Source organism: Stylophora pistillata, chromosome 11, assembly GCF_964205215.1.
Source record: "Stylophora pistillata chromosome 11, jaStyPist1.2, whole genome shotgun sequence".
Taxonomy (NCBI): domain Eukaryota; kingdom Metazoa; phylum Cnidaria; class Anthozoa; order Scleractinia; family Pocilloporidae; genus Stylophora; species Stylophora pistillata.
In genome coordinates, this window is record NC_142529.1 from 2,012,748 (window position 1) to 2,033,517 (window position 20,770).

General features: G+C 38.5%; 2 protein-coding genes across 4 annotated transcripts in view; both read left to right on the top strand.

Moving 5' to 3' along the window:
- The window catches only part of LOC148719641 (uncharacterized), a 146,975-nt gene that overhangs the window by 31,628 nt on the left and 94,577 nt on the right, over nt 1-20,770 (top strand). The gene's annotated exons all lie outside the window — the stretch shown is intronic.
- On the top strand, nt 110-20,635 carry LOC148719643 (uncharacterized). 3 transcript variants are annotated; one of them, XM_088738760.1, is made up of 10 exons: nt 110-306; nt 7,947-8,024; nt 8,214-8,262; nt 8,669-9,875; nt 10,387-10,830; nt 11,306-11,410; nt 15,693-17,115; nt 17,487-17,754; nt 19,376-19,403; nt 20,396-20,635. In XM_088738760.1, exons 3-10 carry the CDS (start codon nt 8,245-8,247, stop codon nt 20,428-20,430), a joined length of 3,528 nt encoding a protein of 1,175 aa, XP_088594886.1. In that variant the 5' UTR covers nt 110-306; nt 7,947-8,024; nt 8,214-8,244; the 3' UTR covers nt 20,431-20,635. The 3 variants fall into 3 exon arrangements, with proteins under 3 accessions (XP_088594886.1, XP_088594888.1, XP_088594887.1); XM_088738762.1 differs by having other exon boundaries at nt 10,393-10,830; XM_088738761.1 differs by lacking the exon at nt 110-306 and adding an exon at nt 7,331-7,353.

The window sequence follows — 20,770 nt, forward strand, 5'->3', positions numbered from 1 at the left end:
ATAGGTAAATAGGCCCTACTTTTCGAGCGAATCGGGTGTGGGAACTTAAATCATGTGACCTAAGAGAAGCTACTACGCAGCTTCAAATCCCTCCCTCTTGATGCGGAAAAGTGGGCTTCGATGGAGTAGACTTTAAAGCAAGGGAGTTTTTGCATCAGTCATGGGTTGAGTTCCTTAGTTCTTTAGCTTGTAATCATGTCTTCGAGTGATCGGTTCATCCAAAAGGTTGTGGTCATAACTTTTAGAGGCTTTTAGCCATGGAAACCTGTATGTAGCAACAATCCACATGTGCCCGAGTGATCAAAGGTATGCGATTAGGGAATTACGACTTTCCATCGTTTCGGGGACCGTTCGATGCCACTTTTCAGATTTAAAGTTTTTCTGGTTATTTCTAAATGATTAACTGTTCCTTCACGTTATGTCCAAGGTTGTAGTGAGGAAACATGCAAGTGGTCATCAATTTGAAATCTCAGACCTCACGAGGGTCATCCTCGGTGTAAAAACCTGACAAGGGTTTTTTTGTTTCATGAGGGATTGTTTTGCTGTACGCTATTGTTTATAATGTTTTGTTGTCTTTGTTTTACGTCACTCGTGAGCTTCACAGGTTTTTACACCGAGGATGAGCCCCTCACGAATGTGCTGGGTAGGGCTTGCGTTTGCGTCGTCTGGAAACTCGCTTAAAGCTGTTCTTTTTGCCAACTTAACACATTGACACCTGACACTCGCCTCGCGCGAGAACGCTTTCCCCCTACCTCCCCTACTAAGTGGAGTTTTGTCCCCAATCTTCCTCTATAGTTTGGAGATCAATAACCCAATCAGCATCCGTTGTTTGCGCGTATATTTTGTCGACTTTAGGGGGTACTAGAGGGGCATTATTCTATGCGTCTTCACTAAATGATCAAATTTGAAAATATGGTGTCCACGCGGCCGAGCCTCAAAATTTTCAGGTCGGATTTTTCATTCATTTGCGATCGAGTTAGACCTTGTGGAATTCAGAATGTAAAGTAACAATGCTATAGAATACTCTGCTTGGAAAAGAATGGATATCCAGGTCTTAAAAGTGATAGAATAAGCTCTCAAGTCAACGACACTACGATTCTGTAAGGCGATGCGAATTATGGATGTACAGTGAAAACCGCACTTTCGGACTTCAAGCAGGGCCTGGCGACAATTTGACGATTTGATGACGCGGTAAATATTATGTTCAAGTAACAATGTGTTCAAAAAGTAGAAAATTTTGCCTCAAATCGAAGTTTTTTTCAGAATTTTCAACATAACGCTGCGCAATTTCTGGCCATGAAGGCAAGTAAACAATGATCTAAGCATGATGAATTCTACCACATGGGCTTTGTACATGTAAGAAATTCGTACGTTTTTCTATGGCAAGCCAAAGCGGACAAAAGCGTATCGAGTTTGACACGCGATAGTTGAGTTGTATACATGATAGTCCAAAAGACTATACGATACTCGAGAATAACTCTATTTGTTAGGCGGAATAAATGAACAACAATTGAGATATATAAGCGGTATTCGAGAATTATGAGCAATAATCGAGAATATTCTAAACTTTATAGCGCAGTCGAGATTTTATTTGCAATAGTCGAGATTTTATATACGATGGTCGAGATTTCCGACTTTAATTTTGGTCAGCTCCTCTGTTTTGCACCATAAAACGTGCCACATCTACATTTTCTACACCGTGATAATCTCTTACCTGAGATGGCAGGCTAAACTCCTGAACGCCATCTTGGAAATACTGCAGCATTGTTACAGCTCTGTTATTTGAGCAGCAATGCAGATAAATGACTACTCGACTGAAGCCATCTTTGCAGCCGTGAATGACAAACCTCTGGGATATCAACTTGTGATTAGAATCAACCATGCTACAGATGGTTTGGACACTGAACATTAGACACACGGCGGCAGATTGCATATCTTTTCCGTATGCTTCTCCCTACTGGATCTACTCGGCAAAGACTTTCTCTTATTCTCGTTCTTTGAACGTGGATTTTCGGTCTTCCCTTTAAACTACCTCTGACATAGGATTCTCCACCATAGGGTGTCAATTGCAGGATTTCTAGGACTTGATTATGAAGATCAATGTCACTTATGTCTGAGAAGTTTGCCTGAATCCCATACTCAGTTCATCTCCTCAGCAGAGTTTTTTCTGATAGGCTAAGAACTGCTGCAATGGCCTTCCAATTCATACCTGTATCTCTCAACTGTTCAATTTGCACTTTCGCTGTGTTGAAGGCAGGTCTCCCACCTGTGCTTGGCAACTTGGAAGGAACGTTGCTTAAAGTACCCGGTGGAGATGCTTCCACGACTTCAGATAGCTTTTTAAAACCCAGGTTTCCAAGGCTCGTAGCAAGTCTGAAAGTGTGTTTGACAGACTATTATGATTAGGGACAACGGATGCAGAATGTTGTGCTGAGTTAGTTGTCCCTAACTCTTCGTTTTCAGACACACCCACAGCCATGGCCACGACTATGGCAGCATAGTTTTCCAGTTTGCTTTTACAGTGTTCTGCACTGACTGAGTCTTTCTTCCGATATGATCGCACACTGTAATCAAACAGACTTTTAATACTCAAAACAAAACCTCGCAGTTCTTCGACATCCACCATTATGGAAATCAACCTCGTGTTTTATAGGAAAAAATGTCCACCTAACATGAACCGTAGAACATGTCTGTCTACAGCCGCTGACCAAAATTACAGTCGGAAAACTCGACCATCATATATAAAATCTCGACCATCATATATAAAATCTCGACTGCGGTATAAAGTTTTGCATATTCTTGATTATTGCTAATAATTCTCGACTACTGCTTATAAATACCAATTATTGTTCATTTATTCCGACTACCAAATAGAGTTATTCTCGAGTATCATATAGTCTTTTGGACTGTCATGTATACAACTCAACTATCGCATGTCAAACTCAATATGCTTTTGTCCACTTTGGCTTGCCATATTTTTCGCTTATAACAGCAAATCAAAAGCTGTTTTGAATAAATCTGACGTCCCGAAATATTTCTTGGCCATTTTAGTCTTGCTTCCTATTGATAGATTCCATGGAACTTGAGATCTCTTTACTCACGGATAAATTTGCATATTCCCTTTTGAAATATGATCCACATGCCCATTTTCACACATGCGAAAATATTTAGCAATTTTTATCTTTCATCTTGATTTTTGAGTTAAAATGTAATATGCACCTATCGCTTTTTTTCGCCGGAAATAAGTTCTTTAATTAGTTCTCTTTCACTGGAGCTTGTTTTTCGGAAAAGCTGATTTTTAAAGATTTACTGCACATTGTATTTGCCTTCTTGGTTTCTCCAAAATTTTGACTTTTCATCAGCACGTGTTACACGTAAATGTCAATGGGTTAAGAACACTTCTTCAGGAGAAACCCACTAAGTTAGGAATGTATCTAATTTTGTAAAAAGTTTTCAATCTAATTTACGTCAAAAAGATAACTTGATGTGCATGTTGTCGCAACCTGCACTTTTTGTTAATAACAGTGAGGTGTTATGAGCTGAATGGTACCAAAAAGCGAAGAAGAATTGCTTTCAGTCCACTTATTCTCTTAATCGAAGGATTTTTCGTCGTTAGTACCAGATAGTGGAATTTCGATCGTTTAGTTGCATCGTAGATAATTCGATGGATCAGTTTCACAGTCCCGGATTGGAGAAATATGCCTTACCTTTAGCCTCTTTTTCAAAGCGAGTCCTGGTGCTCATCCTTGCATATGATAATAGGTTATCATTCACATGTAAATTAAACTCATTTTCCCAAGAATGGTTAAGCACTAGGCCTCGTTTTTTAAAAAGAGGCCAAAGTTAATTTGAAATGGCTTATCCAAGTCTGCATCACATTTTTAACTTGTGAATATGCAAAGTGTATTAACAAGTTTTTAAGGTGACCCAAATATGCAGATGAGTCACTCACTCATTAAGTTAAAGGTATGCACTTAACCCATTAATGGCCGCAGCTTTCGTGGAAAACTGTGTTTTGAAGCTAGTCGAGCAGATTTCGGGTCACTGTTGTGGTTTTAAAAGTTCAAACTTACCAAAAACCCCTTGACAGCTCGTACACTCGATGGCCTTTCGATCCAAATGCAAAATGGCGGCCTGAAAATCTCGGGCACGCGCAGAAAGCAAAATTTCGACATAGTTCTTGGGTTGAAAAGTAATGCCCCACTTACGACTTTTACTTTTCTCTCTTTCTCCTGCCCTTTTTTTCCCCTCTCTTTGCCTGAAGTTTCTCCTCACTGGGAGTTACAGGCGCTTGAGGAGTAAGTTTTCTATCAGAGGTAATGACACCTGCTAAGCAAGTGCTGGTCAACTGAGGCTGCTACAATTTGTCCATAATTGATTGTAGTTGAAAATGAATATCCACAGACGTTCTCAAGCTCACAATACGAAATGTATAGCAGGCGTGACCGTGACGGGAAAGTGGTGTTGTGTTACAATGCAAGTGGCATATTGTGATAGTGTTGCTGTGAAAAGCGGTGTTACATTACAGTGTCGAGCATCGACTGAGCACTCTATAAAACAGTGTATGGAGTCCGTAACAGCGTTCTATCAAAACGTTTGTTATGATAATGATAATCTTTAATAATTGCTCCTTAAAAGGCTTTGTAAAGATGAAATAAACAAATTTAAAAATTGAGTTTCCCATCTGGAAACTCGATTTACAATGATGGGTCAGTAATTTATGATAATGTTTAAATATTCTTATCAATAAAGATTTAGAAATGCAAAGACTAGCAAAAACTAACGGTAAAAACCGACTTTTCGGTGTCATCATGACGCCATTGTCAAGGAGAAATAAAAAATGAAGTTTGTGGCAAGGTGTAACACTAAATTAGCATAAATATGTTACGAGCCAATTAAACAAATACTTTTGAGCGAATTGAATCGCTTTGCACGTTCAGAGTGGGTTTTAAGTCTCTGATGAAAAGCATTTCGTTCACCAAACAATCGAGCTTGTTACTACACCTTTTCAGAATGCTAAAACGTTTCAAATGCCGAAAGACCTACTGAAACGTTTTAGCATTCTGAAAAGGTGTAGTAACAAGTTCGATTGTTTGGTGAACGAAATGCTTTTCATCAGAGACTTAAAACCCACTCTGAACGTGCAAAGCGATTCAATTCGCGCAAAAGTATTTGTTTAATTAGCTCGTAACATATTTATGCTAATTTAGTGTTACACCTTGCCACAAACTTCATTTTTTATTTCTCCTTGACAATGGCGTCATGATGACACCGAAACGTCGGTTTTTATCGTTAGTTTTTGCTAGTCTAATGTTTAAATAAATTTAAAAAAAACTACGTACAGTGTGCAAGGCTACAAATGTGTTTCTTATGGCATAATTATCTATAGTTTTTGAAATAATAAAGTATGTGAACTTACCTCATCTGTTTTCTGTAGTTATTTATGCCTTTTTAGGTGAAACAACTTGTTAGGGTCAGTTTGCCCCTCTGATCCCCCCTGGTGCAGATCACCTGATTTTTGCTACCATGTGCTCAAGAAATTGTGTTGTGTGCTGTTTTGTGCGTCTCTACAGGCGAAAGTTTGTTTCTTCAGTCATCTTTTACCCTTTGATGTTGATGATTTATTTAAGCCCGGAGATGCCCAAAAATATGCGAATCGTCACATATTTTTTGTAATTTTCTGAGCAACAACTTCCCCCATCATGGAAGCTGGCGAAAGTGGTACCCATTCGTAAACAGAAACCTGTCGAAGTCATCAACAAGCACTTATGACCCATTTCCCTCACACCAATAATTTCCAAATTAGCTAGACTTCATAGTATCTGCGTTCATCGGTCCGGCTGTGTTGAAAATTATCGATCCCGACCAGTTTGGAGCCTTAACGAAATCCTCCATGGCCCTAGCTCTGACGTCCATGCTCCATTACTGGACGCGCGCAACTGATGGCACGTGATCTGCAGTCAGGGTGGTCCTGTTTGACTACCGCAAAGCTTTTGACTACATTGACCATCAACTGCTCACTCACAAAATTTACAGACTTGATATCCCTTGGGGTGTAGCACGTTGGGTAGTCGACTTCTTAGTGCATCGCTACCAACGCGTAAAATTATCTGCTGATTGTTTCTCTGAGTGGGGCCCCGTACCAGCTGGTGTACCTCGGGGGACAAAATTGGGGCCATGGCTCTTCTTGCTAATGATAAACGATCTAAGAATTCCCCAGGTTAAAACTTGGAAGTACGTTGATGACACGACGGTGGCAGAGATTGTACCGCATAACGCATTACGTGACGCCCAAACCGCTGTTAAAGTGGTGGAGGATTGGTCCAAAGCACAGAAGATGCAGCTTAACGCTGACAAATGCAAAGTTATGGTCATCGACTACAAAAGGCAGAAACACCATTTCACTCCCCTCTTGGTAGATGGCAAAGAATTAGAGATGGTAGAGTCGGGTGGGATCCTAGGCATGACTATTTCATGTAACCTTAAGTGGAACAACCACATCAATGATGTTATAAAAAGAGCAAACAAACAATTATACTTATTAGTCCTCGTGAAGAGAGCCCGCGTTCCAGTGGATGACATAATTAATTTTTATTGTACAACTATACATCCTGTTCTGGAATACTGCGCACAAATATTCCATCATGCGTTACCTGCGTATCTTAGTCATGACATTGAAAGGGTCCAAAGACGCGCATTATCCATCATTTCACCAGAACTGTCATTCCATGACTCTTTAGAAAGGCACGGTTTAGCTTCGCTCTATGACAGACGCATTAAATTATGTATGGATCTGTTTTTGTCTGTCTCAAATCCATCTCACAAATTATATAATTTGCTGCCAGATAGACATCTTTCAGCTTACAATACTAGACACCAGCGCGTTTTTAACATGCCGCGCTTTCGCACTGATCGTTTAAATCTTCATTTATCCCAGCTATGTGCACGTGTGCTAACCTAGATTTTTAGCTATTCCACTGCTGTATATTAGTTATAGTTGTTATAATTAGTAATTTTATTTAGGTCTTAGCATTTTTTTAATTGGTTGTCTTATATAGTCCTATATAAGGCAGTCTTATTTCTATACCAAAACTTGATCATGAGACGTTACATGACTATTTTGGCGTGAAATTTGTGGCAATCTGATTTTTTTCGGATCTGGTCCAGGTTTTGTCAATCGGATACAATCTGATCCAGGTTTTGTTAATCCGGTCCTGGTTTTGTCAATCCAATCCAATCCGGTCCAACTTTTGTCAATGCCCGGCTGCAGGAATTCTTTCTCACACATGAGCCTCAAGCAGTGTCAGTCCTTTTCCCGATGTAGCTTGATTTTTTCATCTACACTTTCTTGAGGTTTGATGTTTTCAATGTTGATGTTTCCATCTAGAAATTGAAATGGACTTTGAACTTTGAAAGAAATTGAAGCATTTATTTTAATTTAACAATATCCCGTCTGCGAAGTTGCCTGAAAAAGAACCAAAAATTGAAACCAACACCATATTTTTGTCTACAAAACATCTATAAAGTAAAAAAAAAATTTAGTGCACTAATTAGTTGTCTAATTAAAAGCAATATAGGACAAGGCTTGCCACCACACTCAGGTTTTCAGCAAATTTACCTCCCCTATTTCAAAGTAGATTTAATGCCAAAATATTAATGATCTGATGAATGTGATAACAGTTGCTCTTCCGTTGATAATGTGTCCTATCTTGTCCAAATTCTAACTTCATCCCTCCAGTATTATCCAAGAAAATTGCTGAAAAGGTTAAAAAAAATATAGCTTTCTGGCTATGATTGGTGTTAACCATAAGGACCAAAGGAATTTGAGCAGTGGGGTTTAAATCAATCAGTGTCTCAGGTTGTTTACGGCTATTAATACTTCTCTCAATCTCCTCACTTCCCACAATAAATTAAATATCATTAACATTTCTTAATTTGATTTTTAGGCAGTCCGAGTCTTCAGTTGAAACCCTGTCTAAGTTCAGGATGTATGCAGAGGGTTGTGTTCAAATGATTTACTATTGGTATGTTTTAGTATAATTAAGTGTTGTTGTTAACTGTCTGTTTTTAAAAGGATATCATTCCTCTCAAGTATTGACTGTTGAGATATATTTTTCAACACCAAATTAATTTAAGCGGTCGCAACAATATTTGTGAGAGGAAATAAAAAGATTTAATGGACTGTGAACTCACTTTTTAATTTTTTTTTTCAGCTTAATCTTTCAAATTTAAAAGCTCTCTGTGATGTCAAGACTACACAAGGTAGTAAGAGGAATGGTATAAAATGTACACTATTACAAATACCAACCCTACGCTTTGACAAACATTCATCCACATCATTATTTTATCTCCTAAATGTCATCTATGAAACTGCATGTACCAATTTCAAAGTGAGTTGAAAGCGAATACCTTTTGAGCATAACTTTCACTGTAATGGTTGTTATCAGTGAGTAATATAACAGTGACAGAGTAGATCTCTAGGGCAACTTAATATTCTCCTGTTTTAAATATATCTCAATATACTTGCAACTGACTTTGTGGCATAAGATAAAACTCAACAGCAAGGTTACTAAAGAACTGACTTTAAATATTGAGTGGGCATCCATAATTGTGATTTGTTACTGTTTTCCAATTTATTACCAATAGCATTCTTGTTTTGTTGTTGTAGGATTCCACTATTCCTAGTGTAGCCTCTACATCACAGGAAGGCCAGGAAAACAGGACACTGCAAGTCACTCTTCTGAGTACTGAGTGGAAATCGTCAACTGAGGGAGACTTGTCAACTATCAACCGAGAGCTAGCCATCCAGTTAGCTAAACACTCTAATGTTGATGTTAGTGTCTTACTACCAAACTGCAGTAAAGACGACAGGAGTGGTGCTGAAAGTCACAATGTGAAAGTCATTGAAGCAGATAGAGTTCCTGGTTTAAAGCCCATTTTCTGCCTGTCATCTCCTCCCAGAAACCATATAATGGACTGTGTTATTGATCATGGAGTCCACCTTGGCCAACAAATTGCACTCATCAAGGGAAATCTACATTATTGTCACTGCAAATGGATTCAAGTTGTTCACTCTGCTCCTGAAGAAGTTGGAATGTACAAAAACATTTCAGAAGGTGAACAAATGCAGCAGACAGAAATTGAACTTTGTAAGATGGCTGATCAAGTAGTTACCATTGGACCCAAGCTGGCAGATGTTTACAAGCGTTACCTTTGTCGTGGTAAACAACAACAAAATGTTTTTGACCTTACTCCAAGCATTTTCTCAGAGTTTTTGGAAGTAGAACAATCCACTGAAGAAAGAAGAACATTCTGTGTTCTTGTTATTGGAAGTGGTGACAGCCATGAAGATTTCAATGTCAAGGGGTACGACATAGCTGCTAAAGCAATTGCTGAGCTGAAAGGTGAATCCTATAAACTCAGGTTTATATGCCCACCTGGAGGAAAAGGAGATGAAATGGCAGAAAAGTTGTACCGCCATGGCATTAGTCAGAATCAGCTTATTGTTCGTAGCTTTAATGATAACAGAGAAGTCCTAGCCAACTTATTCTGTGAAGTGGATCTTGCAATAATGCCATCCAGGACTGAAGGATTTGGAATAACAGCTCTTGAAGCATTATCTACTGGTCTACCCATACTTGTCAGTGGCAATTCGGGACTTGGAGAAGCTCTGAAGGAAGTGCCTCTAGGTTCCTACAGTGTGGTAGACTCTGAAGATCCTAAAGACTGGGCCAGAGAAATCAAGAATGTATGTCAGAAAAAGAGGGAAGTGCGACTAAAAGAGTCAATGTTTATTCGTGCAAACTATCTTGAGAAGTACAGCTGGGAGGAGCCTTGTAGAAGTCTTGTAGAAAGGATGTACAAACTCACATTTGGTAAGCTAATCTCCTTTAATTTTTTCAACAAAATTTATTTTTATTCAATAAAAATTAATTGATCTTTAATAAAGTAAAAATTTATGTGGTTTTTTATGTGTTTGGTGAAAAAAAAAAGAAAACAAGTGCAATAACAGAAAATGCATTTGCTCTTATAATCACTACCTACCTACCTACCTACCTACCTACCTACCGACCTACCTACCTACATACATACATACATACATACATACCTACCTACCTTGGAATTTTTGTGAGACTGCATTTTTGGATTTCGACTTTGTTTATAGTTGTTTCACCGAAAAGATTTCTTTTTATGAGTAGGTCTCATCCCGACGATCATACCACAAAATTGATTTGAAGCCTTCACGGGGCTTTTTCACTTTTAAGTCAAAATATATAGTTTACAGGGCTCCCACCCAAGATAGCATGTTAAAGCCAGTGATTTTTAAATGTCTCTTTTGGCAGACCTGGTAGCTACGTGTAGGTTTGACTTATTTTACATATTTAGTTACAGGTGGGATCCCCTCGTATGTTCTCGTTGGAGGACCTTCAGTACTCAAAGCATACCAAAGAGGATTAGAATTTGGTAAGACCTATGACAAGCGAACAAAGATTTTATTGATTGGTCAGGATCGTGTTGGTAAAACAAGTCTTCGAAAACATCTCCAAGGTGTAAAATTCGATCGAGATGAAACAAGCACCAGTGGAGTGGAAATGATGCCAGCTGTTAAGAATGCAGCAAAGCAAGCATGGAAAAATCCTGCTTCTTTTGAATCCACTAGTGCATTTCATCACAAATGTGCAGAGCTGATCAACAAGGAGTTATCAAGAAGCTCTCCAGAAAAATCACATTCTGCTCGACAGCTCAGAGGTGAAGATGACATCCCAAACAAAGAGTCAGGAACAGAAGAACCAAGGGGTGATGGGCTCACACCTATAGTTGACACAGAAAGTAAGTAGAGATTACAACAAGCTGATGGGAGGGCCGGATGGAGAACTCTATGGCCAAAGTTAATTAATGACGTCAGAACGAAGCACAGTAATCAGAGTTAATCTGGTCTTTTTTTCATGAATGAGAGCTGCGTGAGAACATTTTCCCGTTCAGCCCTCCCAGGGAGCCATTATTGATGGAAGAAGCAAAGAGGCGAAAGAAAAACGATATATTCCCGTTCGATAATTGTGGATAAGATTGGGACCACAGCCTGTATTGCATAATGCTGGACTGTTAGATTGCCCACCAGCCAGAGAGATGCAAGCACTTACGAATATGGGCAGCTGATCATGACATCATGGGGAAAACGTTTCCTTGCATAATCAAGAGCAAGTTTAATTAAACAGAGTTCCAAAATCAAACAACAATTTAAAAAAAAAAAAAACAGCTAACAAACAAACTGTCCAGTAAGATAATTGTCGATGCTTGTTTGCAGGCACCAAGGATATGAAAAAGCGCCAAGGACATGAACACAAAGCAGAACCAATGCCAAGGAAAGTTTCCTCTTTAGCGAATTCAGGGAGCACTACACCAATTCAAAGTAAGGTGACAATAAAATGAATAAGGGTGATAGATAACTTTCCCCGTTATTCCTACAGCTATCTGAGTTGCATAAGTGGGCACAAGTTTTAAAAGTCAGTGTCACTGAATCATATTAGGATACTTAACTGATCTCCAATTTTTCCCTTGACTGCGATGATTAATTTCACTGAGGTCATCGACAAGATCGTACATGTAATGCAAAATTATGAAGGTTCTCGGAGAAAAAAACTTTTGGTTTAGATAAAGGGGTAAGTTTCTTAAGAGCCATGCACTGACCGTAAATATCGAGAATACGCCGACAGTTGCAACATTTTGTAATTTTATTTTCTCTAAAGGACCCTTTTAATGTACCTTTTTCGAAAATTATATAAAATCGTTCTAGCGCGGTTTTTTTTCCTCCGAAAAATCGAAAAGTTCATAATAAGCCTAAATGGCCGTTGTCCCCAGCGTAAAGCAATGAAAAATGTGCAACTTCGGCCACAGGCAGCCCAAGCTCTCTTTGAGAACCACACAAGGAACACAATTTGCATATCGACTTATAAGGATTTGTATGGGATTTTCTACAAGATAGTCATAGAGATAGTTAAAAGTGAAAATATTGAATAAAAATGGCTTACCTCATTCCATACGTGTATTGCTTGCTCCTGGTGTCGTTATTTTACCGATTTCACTTGATTTAATCGGTTTTTTTTAATCCTGGTTTTCTCTTCTTAAAGATATTAAAAATTAAAAGAAAAAAAATTAAAGAAATTAAAAATTGTCGAATAGATGGATTTTCTGGGCGCAAACCGCCTCCGCGTGGACAGCGGTCGAAATCGTAGTGTGCAGTCTTGACTTCATCTGATAACAGGAAAAACAGTAATGGCAAAGGAAGCTCAAAACGGCAGAAATCGCCAAAAACCACGACGAATACACAAGGAATGAGTAAGTTTTACTGATCTAACGTGTAAAATATTCACATTTCGGAATATGTAGTGTTTTAACTGGACCATATTTTATTTCCTACACTATTCCTTATAACGCATTCAAATTCTCAACGGTTGCTCGCGTAACTTAACACCGCCTCACACAACGCGTGACGCTTTGAAGAAATAATCCTTCGCTTTTGCTCGAGACGTGAACTTGGGACACCTGTGGAACTCTTTGAAGGCTGGACGCGCTGCCCATTGCGGGCCAAGAAAGAAACTTGGAGGAATTAAACTACAAAATGATAACACTTTAAGATGACATATAATTTGGACTGTAGATATATCATACAAGACCTTTTTAAAGGCCTTTAAATGGGTCGCGAGAGCTATTCAGCGGCTCGCTTTGCAGTTTTGACAAAATAGCCCAAACTAATTTTTCAACCTGGATGTGCCGCTTATGGCGGGCAAAAATAGAGACTTGGAGGAATGAAAATACAAGGATAAAGCTTTAAGAGGATGTACATTATGATTTTTAAGTATATAAGGCAGACCTGTTTATAGCCCACTAAATTTGACCTTTATTTTACCACCGCGAAAGAGACGCGAAGTACTTTATTTCAACGGGTCAATATTCAGACTCAAACGTAACAACATAACAAGAAATTAATAATTTCTAAGAGATAAAAGGACCATCTATTAGCACACAAAATTTAAAAGCGGAATTGCATCGCGTTGTAGCATACGAAGTTGCATAATTTTTCATGGCTTTACTGGGGGGACAATGGCCATTTAGGCGTATTTTGAACTTTTCGATTTTCGGAGATAAAAAGCGCGATATAACTTGTTGATATGATTTTCGAAAAAGGTTCATTAAAAGGGTCCTTTAGAAAAAACTAAATGAATTACGAAGTTTTGCAACTGTCGGCAGATTCTCGATATTTACGGTCAGAGGCTATTAAGAAACTGTGGTGCGGTGTCATTGGGGTAACAAGGTAATTTGGTCATATCAACTAAGTTGAAATTGTAAATTGGCCACCATAAAGAGTTAAAAAGCTGACATTTCGCGCTAACGCTCGAAACGTCAGCTTTCCAACGCTTTACGGTGGCCAATTTACATCTTCAACTTAGCTGATATAACCAATTTATCTTAGTTGAAAGAGTTGCCAACGAGAATGTTAAGTGCTTTGCCATGCACTGCAATAGTTTGTACAACACAGCGTCACACCATCGTGATGACGTACACATTTATGACAAATGACCGGTGATGAGATAGTTTCGTGTAGATCTGCCAACTTTAAGATGTTTCAAATGACATACAAGTATAAGTGTTTCTTCAGAGGATTTCAGATTGCTCTAATTCCCGTGAAAGATGGTGCAGCACTCAGAATCTTGATGGTATGCACACGATATGTTTTTAGTTACGTCGAGTAGCCCTCCATGAAGGCTGACCGATTTCTTTAAAGAGTCGACCACCAGAGGCGAGATTTCTCTTCGGGACATTGCTCATAAGATAAAATTCTTTCCAAGCCTTGCACGTTTCATTTGTCTGAGACGTTTGTTGTTGAGGACATTAGATGTAACATTGCCAAATTAAGCAATATTTGTTTTTTGAGCTTCATTCGCGAATTGTCCCTATGGAAAGTAGAGGCTGGCCCGCAGAGATTTTTACATATTTAAAAACTAGAATATTATGACTACCTAGATGGGTAGTTTCAATTCCAGAATCGGTGTACTTTAAGAGAAATTCAGATAAAAGTTTTCCCTGTTTTACCCTACATGAAAAATGACTGAAACTGTACCGTGATAAATGATATTTTGGTGTGTTTACATTCTCTCCCAGGAAAAACTGAATGCATCAAAGGGAAGACAAATTATGTTGCTGTATCTGGTAGAAGTTCCAATCTGCCATGTGTTATTTAGCTTGAGATAGAGAGATAAACATTGTACTCTTTTTTCATTAGATATTTTTGCATGAAAACGAGGTCCCTTCAAACAAGCAGCTGTTGTTACCATGGCAACAAGAGTGCTGCAGCCTTTAATAAGAGCATTTTTGTGCATCCCCCCTGAGTGCCTAACTGAATGCAAGATTTGAAGAGGGTTTGAAATTTTAATTTCCCAAGATTTTTGACTTATTCTTAAATATTGTAGCTAGCCATTGTAACCGAAAAGCCCAAGTTGGTATGTACAGTAAACGTATGTATGTATGCATGCATGTATGCATGTATGTATCCCGCCATCGTTACGACTCGACCCCGTATTTCTTTTATGTGATTTAGTTGAGTGAATGATTTCCACAATTTCTATTTTTTTCCAATCAAACATAGTTGGGTACATCTTGATTAACTCGTTTTTCCAAGTTCTAAAAGGAGTGTCACGTCTTAACAGGCGACAAAAACAGACAGAAAAGTTTTCACGTGAACTGCTGCTGACCGCACGCAGACTGTGTTCAGCCAACTTAAGGATAAATATAAGAGAAAAAAGTTCAACTTAACTTTTCGATGTCACTCTGACCTCATTTTCAAGTCATGAAACAAACTATAATTATCGTGGCTATTACATGTAGAGCATACACGTAGCATTTTGAAAAAAGGCAATGTACAGTACTTGAACAATGGGCAACTACATATTTCTGCAACTTTCCTAACAAAGTGCGACAGAAAATGGGCTTGTTATCAGTGAAATATTGTTTATTAAAAAAAGAAACCTAAACTAGCATTGCCACACTTTCACTGTACATCGCCAACATTCAGACATGTAAAGTACAACAAATATACAGTCATGTATACATATCTTATTAACTAAGCGCGAGGGCCGTACTGGGAGAATACGGCCCGAGGTCTTGACAGTATGGACCGAGCGCAGTGAGGTCCGTACAAAAAAGACCGAGGGCCGATATTCTTCCAGTACGGTCCCGAGCAAGTTTGGCTAATAAGAGATTTATTACACGACTGAAAATCAAAGGGACACAAGCGCGGTATCATTCGGGACCATTCAGGACAGTGCCCGGTCCAATACTGAGAGAATATTGACCGGACAATAGAGCATTTTGATTGGTTGATTTTAGTTATTGGCCCTCTGACTTCCCGAGTCGTGTAATAAACAGTAATATTATAATTCTTAAATATTTTAGTAGCTTATCGTTTATCGTGTAAAACATGCAAAGAAAATCTTGATTTTTTTAACATTCGTTGATGGTGTTTTGGTGACGCCAAACAGTTGTGTCGCATTTCTTTTACTGATACTTATCATTAATTTTAAAAAAAATCAAATTTAATCTTAACACCTTCTTCTCTATTAGAGAGTCATGTACATATAATTGTGAGGTAGAGATTGCTTGAAGAAGAACTTGCAAGTTGTCATTTTTTTTTGTAGCTGTCGAGGGTGACACAAGAAAACAGAACCAGGAGCAGATACCAGTGAAAGTTGCCTCTCTCTTAGGAGGAAAGAATCCGGACAAAGATGACGGCATATGGCCTATAATTTGGGATTTTGCTGGCCAAGCAGTATATCATGCCATTCATCCTATTTTCCTGTCTCAAGAAGCCATATATGTGTTAGCATTGGATCTGACAAGAGAGTTGACTACCCCCGCACAGTGTCGTGTACGGCCTCGTGATCATGCAGAGGTAGAAGTAACATCACCAGACACAGAGGATACTAACCTTGATCACATTTTGAAATGGCTGGACTTGGTACATTGCTTGTCAACTGCAAAGAAACTCGGACGGACAACAGAAGGTGCTTTTCCTCCAGTGATACTTGTGGGTACACATGCTGATATTATAAGGAATTCGGGGCGTGATCCTACCAAAGTAATGGACGCAGTGCTTCACAAGATTTCTGATATGGCCCCACGTGAAATCGTAGATCATATCCATGACAGTTTTGTCATTGATAACACAAAAGCTGGTAATCCAGTTCAGCAAGAGGACCGAAAGATAGTTTCTATGCGTCAGAGAATATTGGAACTGGCTGAAAAGATGCCACACACAAAGAACAAAATTCCTTTGCAGTGGCACTATGTCGAGGAAAAAATCTCTGAAATGGTAGAAAAGAAGGAGCATTATCTTCCTAAAAAGCGTTTTCAAAAGGAAGTTGCAGACGCCCTTTGCCATTTTGATGTCCAAGATGACGTAGAAGGACTTCTTCACTTTTTACGATCTCGTGGAACAGTTATCTATCATGATCACCCTGAAAATCCAGATGGTTTGGTAGTTCTGGATCCACAATGGTTGATTAATGTACTCATTAAGATAATAACAGTGAATCCAACTTGGAAAGCAGAACCTTTTATCAAGAAACATTACCAGGACCTCGGGAATAAAGGATTTCTTTCCAACGTATTGCTCAATTATGCATTTAAAAACTTGAAATTGGAGAGAGCAAGGGAAAATTTACTTAAATTGATGGAAAAGTTTAATCTAATCTGCAACTCTAGAGGCTGCAGAGAGAGAGACTTCCCTTACTTTGTACCCTGTATGCTGACACTCCCAATGAAGGACAAAAGAAGCAAGTACATGGAAAATGGCCCTTTACCAGTCTACCTCACTTTTAACACCAACTATGTTCCAGCTGGTCTATTTTGTAGGCTGATTGCACTTTTCTGGGAGTGGACCTCGCAGCTGTGTGGCATCTGCATAGAACCCACCCTGTTTGCAAAGTCTACTCGATTCAATGTCAGCAAACTCTACCACATTACCTTAGAGGCCCACAAAACTGTGATCAGCTTAAAACTGTGGACAAATGGTGACTCCAATCAAGAGGAAGAGAAAAAACTTTGTAGGCAACTGTTGAGGTAGGCTACAAGCGTGCATAGAAGTTCTTTTTTCCTTTAACCAGAGAGAAAGGAGAATTGGTAATCTAACAACCAAAACTACGACAGTGAGCCTATAATGACAATTTTATGTCGGTCAAGGAGTGGAGACAGGATTTCATCTTTTAGAATGTCTAATACAATAGGTAAAGGAATCCACTTTGCATACTCCAACCTTTCGAGTAGACCTCTTCAAATATTACCCTCTTCTTTCATCACTTAACGTCGATCCTCTCAATTCAAATTCCACCTGACTCCCTTTTCTACCCGCCATCCTCTCTACTCAACTTATTCATCCTTTACTTTGTGGCATGACTAACACATTTTTCGTATTGTTTTTTTTATTTTGTCAGTCATCTAGAACTTTGCAGGACCACATTGCGTAGCACCTGTCAGTGGTTGATATCTGTTTCTTGGAATGTGTCTGTACAATGCACATTGTGCAAACCTTGTCCTGACAAGTGTCTCAATACAGACATTTGTATTTGGCACAAAAAGCAAGGTTGTTGTCACTCTGACTGTGGTCACTACATTTCATTAAGAGACTTTGCTGCAAGTTGTAAGTACTCAGATCATGATGCACCTTCCTTCTGTCCAAAAAAACTGGATCCTTGGACTCAGGTCAGTGAATCTAACGTTTAGCCGGGCTTCCAAAGTAGGGCTTCAGTTTAATAAGTTTACTGCCCTTTACTTTGTTAATATTTTCCCAAAGCATTTTGAATAGATTTTTCACAACTAGGTGGGGACCAGTCATTAAACATATTAGGGAAGGGAAGGAGTGATTTGGTGGGGAAAAGCATGCATAGCCAGAGGTTTTTCGTAGGTTTAAAGAACAAAAAGTTATGGTAAATAAACTTGCATAAATTTTACCCTGTCAAAAATAGGGTCAATTAAATAGTGCGCGTAGTGGAAATTATTTACATTGATTGCATTATGACCGGTTATATTGTACTTACAGTAGTTCTTCTGGACATAGATACATTTTTGTAGTTATCTTGTAGTATCATACTGTCTAGAAGAAGGTACAAGCTTGTAAAAAGAATCAGATATTTCAAGTCTACCAGTCCCATTCAGGTCCAGGATTACCTTCCACAGCGCAATCATGTCGCACAAAATGTGTCTATTTATTGTCTGTTTATTGTGCACTACACAAAACACTTAAAAGAAAAAATAAATCAGTTTTTTCGTGCTCTTAGATCAGGTTAATTGCAAATGCATCAGAAGCCAGGGTAATTAACCTCTCATGAGGCCATTATCTGCAATGCTGATGACTTGGCCATTACGAATAATGAAAGGGCTGTTAAATTTCAGTAAAGCCAACACTTAGGAAGTTCATGTTAACGGTGTGCTCACCATGACTGTGAAATGCAATGTACTAAAATAAGACAGCCGCGCTGCAATTAATCTTAACTTAATCCCACCTTTCAAATCGAATATCGAAAAGCATTCCATGCTTATAGAGGTTCAGTTTTGTGGAATTATCTGCCAATCGAGTGCTGTAATGCGCATAGTGTCAAAAGTTTCTCCAAGATAATTAAGAAGCTTCCTTTGGTCAGGGACATTGACTCCTGTAATTTATTCTCTAAAAAGATAGCTCCTCTCTAAAAGAAGTATTTTAGGTGTATAATTTTATTAGTTAGGTACTACCATTTATTATTCATATAAACATTATCTTAAGTTTATATATAAGTCTTATTTTATACTATATTACAACTATTGTTTATGTATTTTTTTATTTTATACACGACTCCACAAGCTGCACAGCTTCAATACTTATCGTGTCTAAATAAAGATTTTGCTTACTGATTTACTTACTAACTAAACACTGAGACTAGGAGATTCAAAGGATGTGGGAAATGTGGTTTGCAAAGAAAACACATTCATCTGGATTTTCTCGACAATTTCGGGTATTTGCATAGAAAATAGATAACTCACGGCATTGGGATTATATGATAATAGTAAGTTTAATTTCTTCGTTTTGTGAAACGAGTGTATTGCAGTTTCTTTGTTAGTTCTCCACCAATTCACGAGCTAGCGTTCATTCGGGCATGATACACAAGTTTTAGATATTTCTTTAATTTTTAAAGAGCTTTCTAAACCCCTTTCTACATCGCTTTGATCTTTCATCGCTAAATCCCCTAAATCATCGTCCTTGTTAGCCAATTATTATTTTTTTTAAATTACTGATTTTTGTTGTTCCTTCGGGCTCCTAAAATTGCGCGTATTTCCCCCCAATTTGCAGGCTTTGTCCAAATTCGAAAAAGGAAATGGTAAGTTTCTGGTGTTTTTCTTTTTTTAGTGGTTGTTGTAATGATTAGAAATGTAGATATTCATTAATCTTAATTTTACAAACCTAGAACTGCACTATCTGATCTATATATATACTTTCTGCATTCTGCATCTAGCATTGTGCGTAGCTCACTAGGCTCTTCTAGTTAGAGCACTTTGGCATGGCTTAGACGATACCACAATTGTGGGATCGTTTGGGATCCATATCGGTTCTCCCCCATCCTAGCATCAGCACTGCATTCATGAGGCCCAGAAGGCCAAAACAGTACTGTCTGCAGTTATATATCTATATATATTTAACAATTATCCGCCGAAGGCGATGTGAATATCGTCGAATAATCCCCGAGACGAAGGCAAGGGGATTACTCTACAATATTCACCAAACCTGAGGCGAATAATTGTTTTGGTATAATTTCAGAGCTGAACAGAGAAATTTCTGAAATTATAACATTTTAGTAACATTTATTAACATTTTATTTTATCAATTTATATAAACCGCGTGCAGCGGCTTATATAGCATCATATAAGGAACCGCTCGACCAATCAGATTACTGGAAACTCTTTGCTCAGCTCTGAAATTATACTAAATATATATATATATATATACATGTAGAAAATAATGGCTGGAAAATCATGGCTGGCGCCAGGCCGTACTTGAATACAACAGATGCAATCTTTGCATAACAGGAAAATTCTTCATCATATGCAGAGCAGGGGCGGGCACCCTAAACAAAAGGAATGAACTGGCGCGTGCGTGCCGGCACTCAACTAAATACTTGATAAGGCATGCTTGAACCACCAACTTATAACAGGATCGTTAGTCAACCAGTATTTCATGCACCTGACGAGAGAGGACTACCAGACCCTTTCGAAACAGTTCTGTAGTGCGAAGTTTTAATTTTTATTTTCCTATACTATTGATTATATAGATAAATAAATAGATAGATAGATAACTTTCCATTCATTCTCCTAGGCTCAGAAACTGTGAATGGTGTAAAAGATCATTAACAGGAATCCATTGGCAATCCACCTCACCTCAATTTTAAGCTTCCAGATTTAAAGGACCTTTTTACGTCAGACAGCTGCTGGAGCGATTTTGAACTTCCAGTCGATATCCTGTTGTTAACGGTGGAGGACTGTGAGTTCTTAGCATGTTTGCACTATATCGATCAACCCTCAAGGAGGTACTACAAAAGCACTGGGTATGTGTACTACGGGTCCATGGGACATCACCAGGAGAAGAAGTTGAAAACTGCTTTGGTCAAGTGTACCAGAGGTTCTGCAGTTCCTGACGGTTCTTTGATTGTTGTCAATGATGTAATTCGAGCTCTGGGACCCAAAGTTGTGT

Excerpts from the sequence above, each read along its gene's own strand:
- LOC148719643 (XM_088738760.1), top strand. Across the intron at positions 9,876-10,386 it reads GATGTACAAACTCACATTTG|TTACAGGTGGGATCCCCTCG; the intron begins GTAAGCTAATCT and ends TTACATATTTAG. Across the intron at positions 17,755-19,375 it reads AACTGGATCCTTGGACTCAG|GCTTTGTCCAAATTCGAAAA; the intron begins GTCAGTGAATCT and ends CCCAATTTGCAG.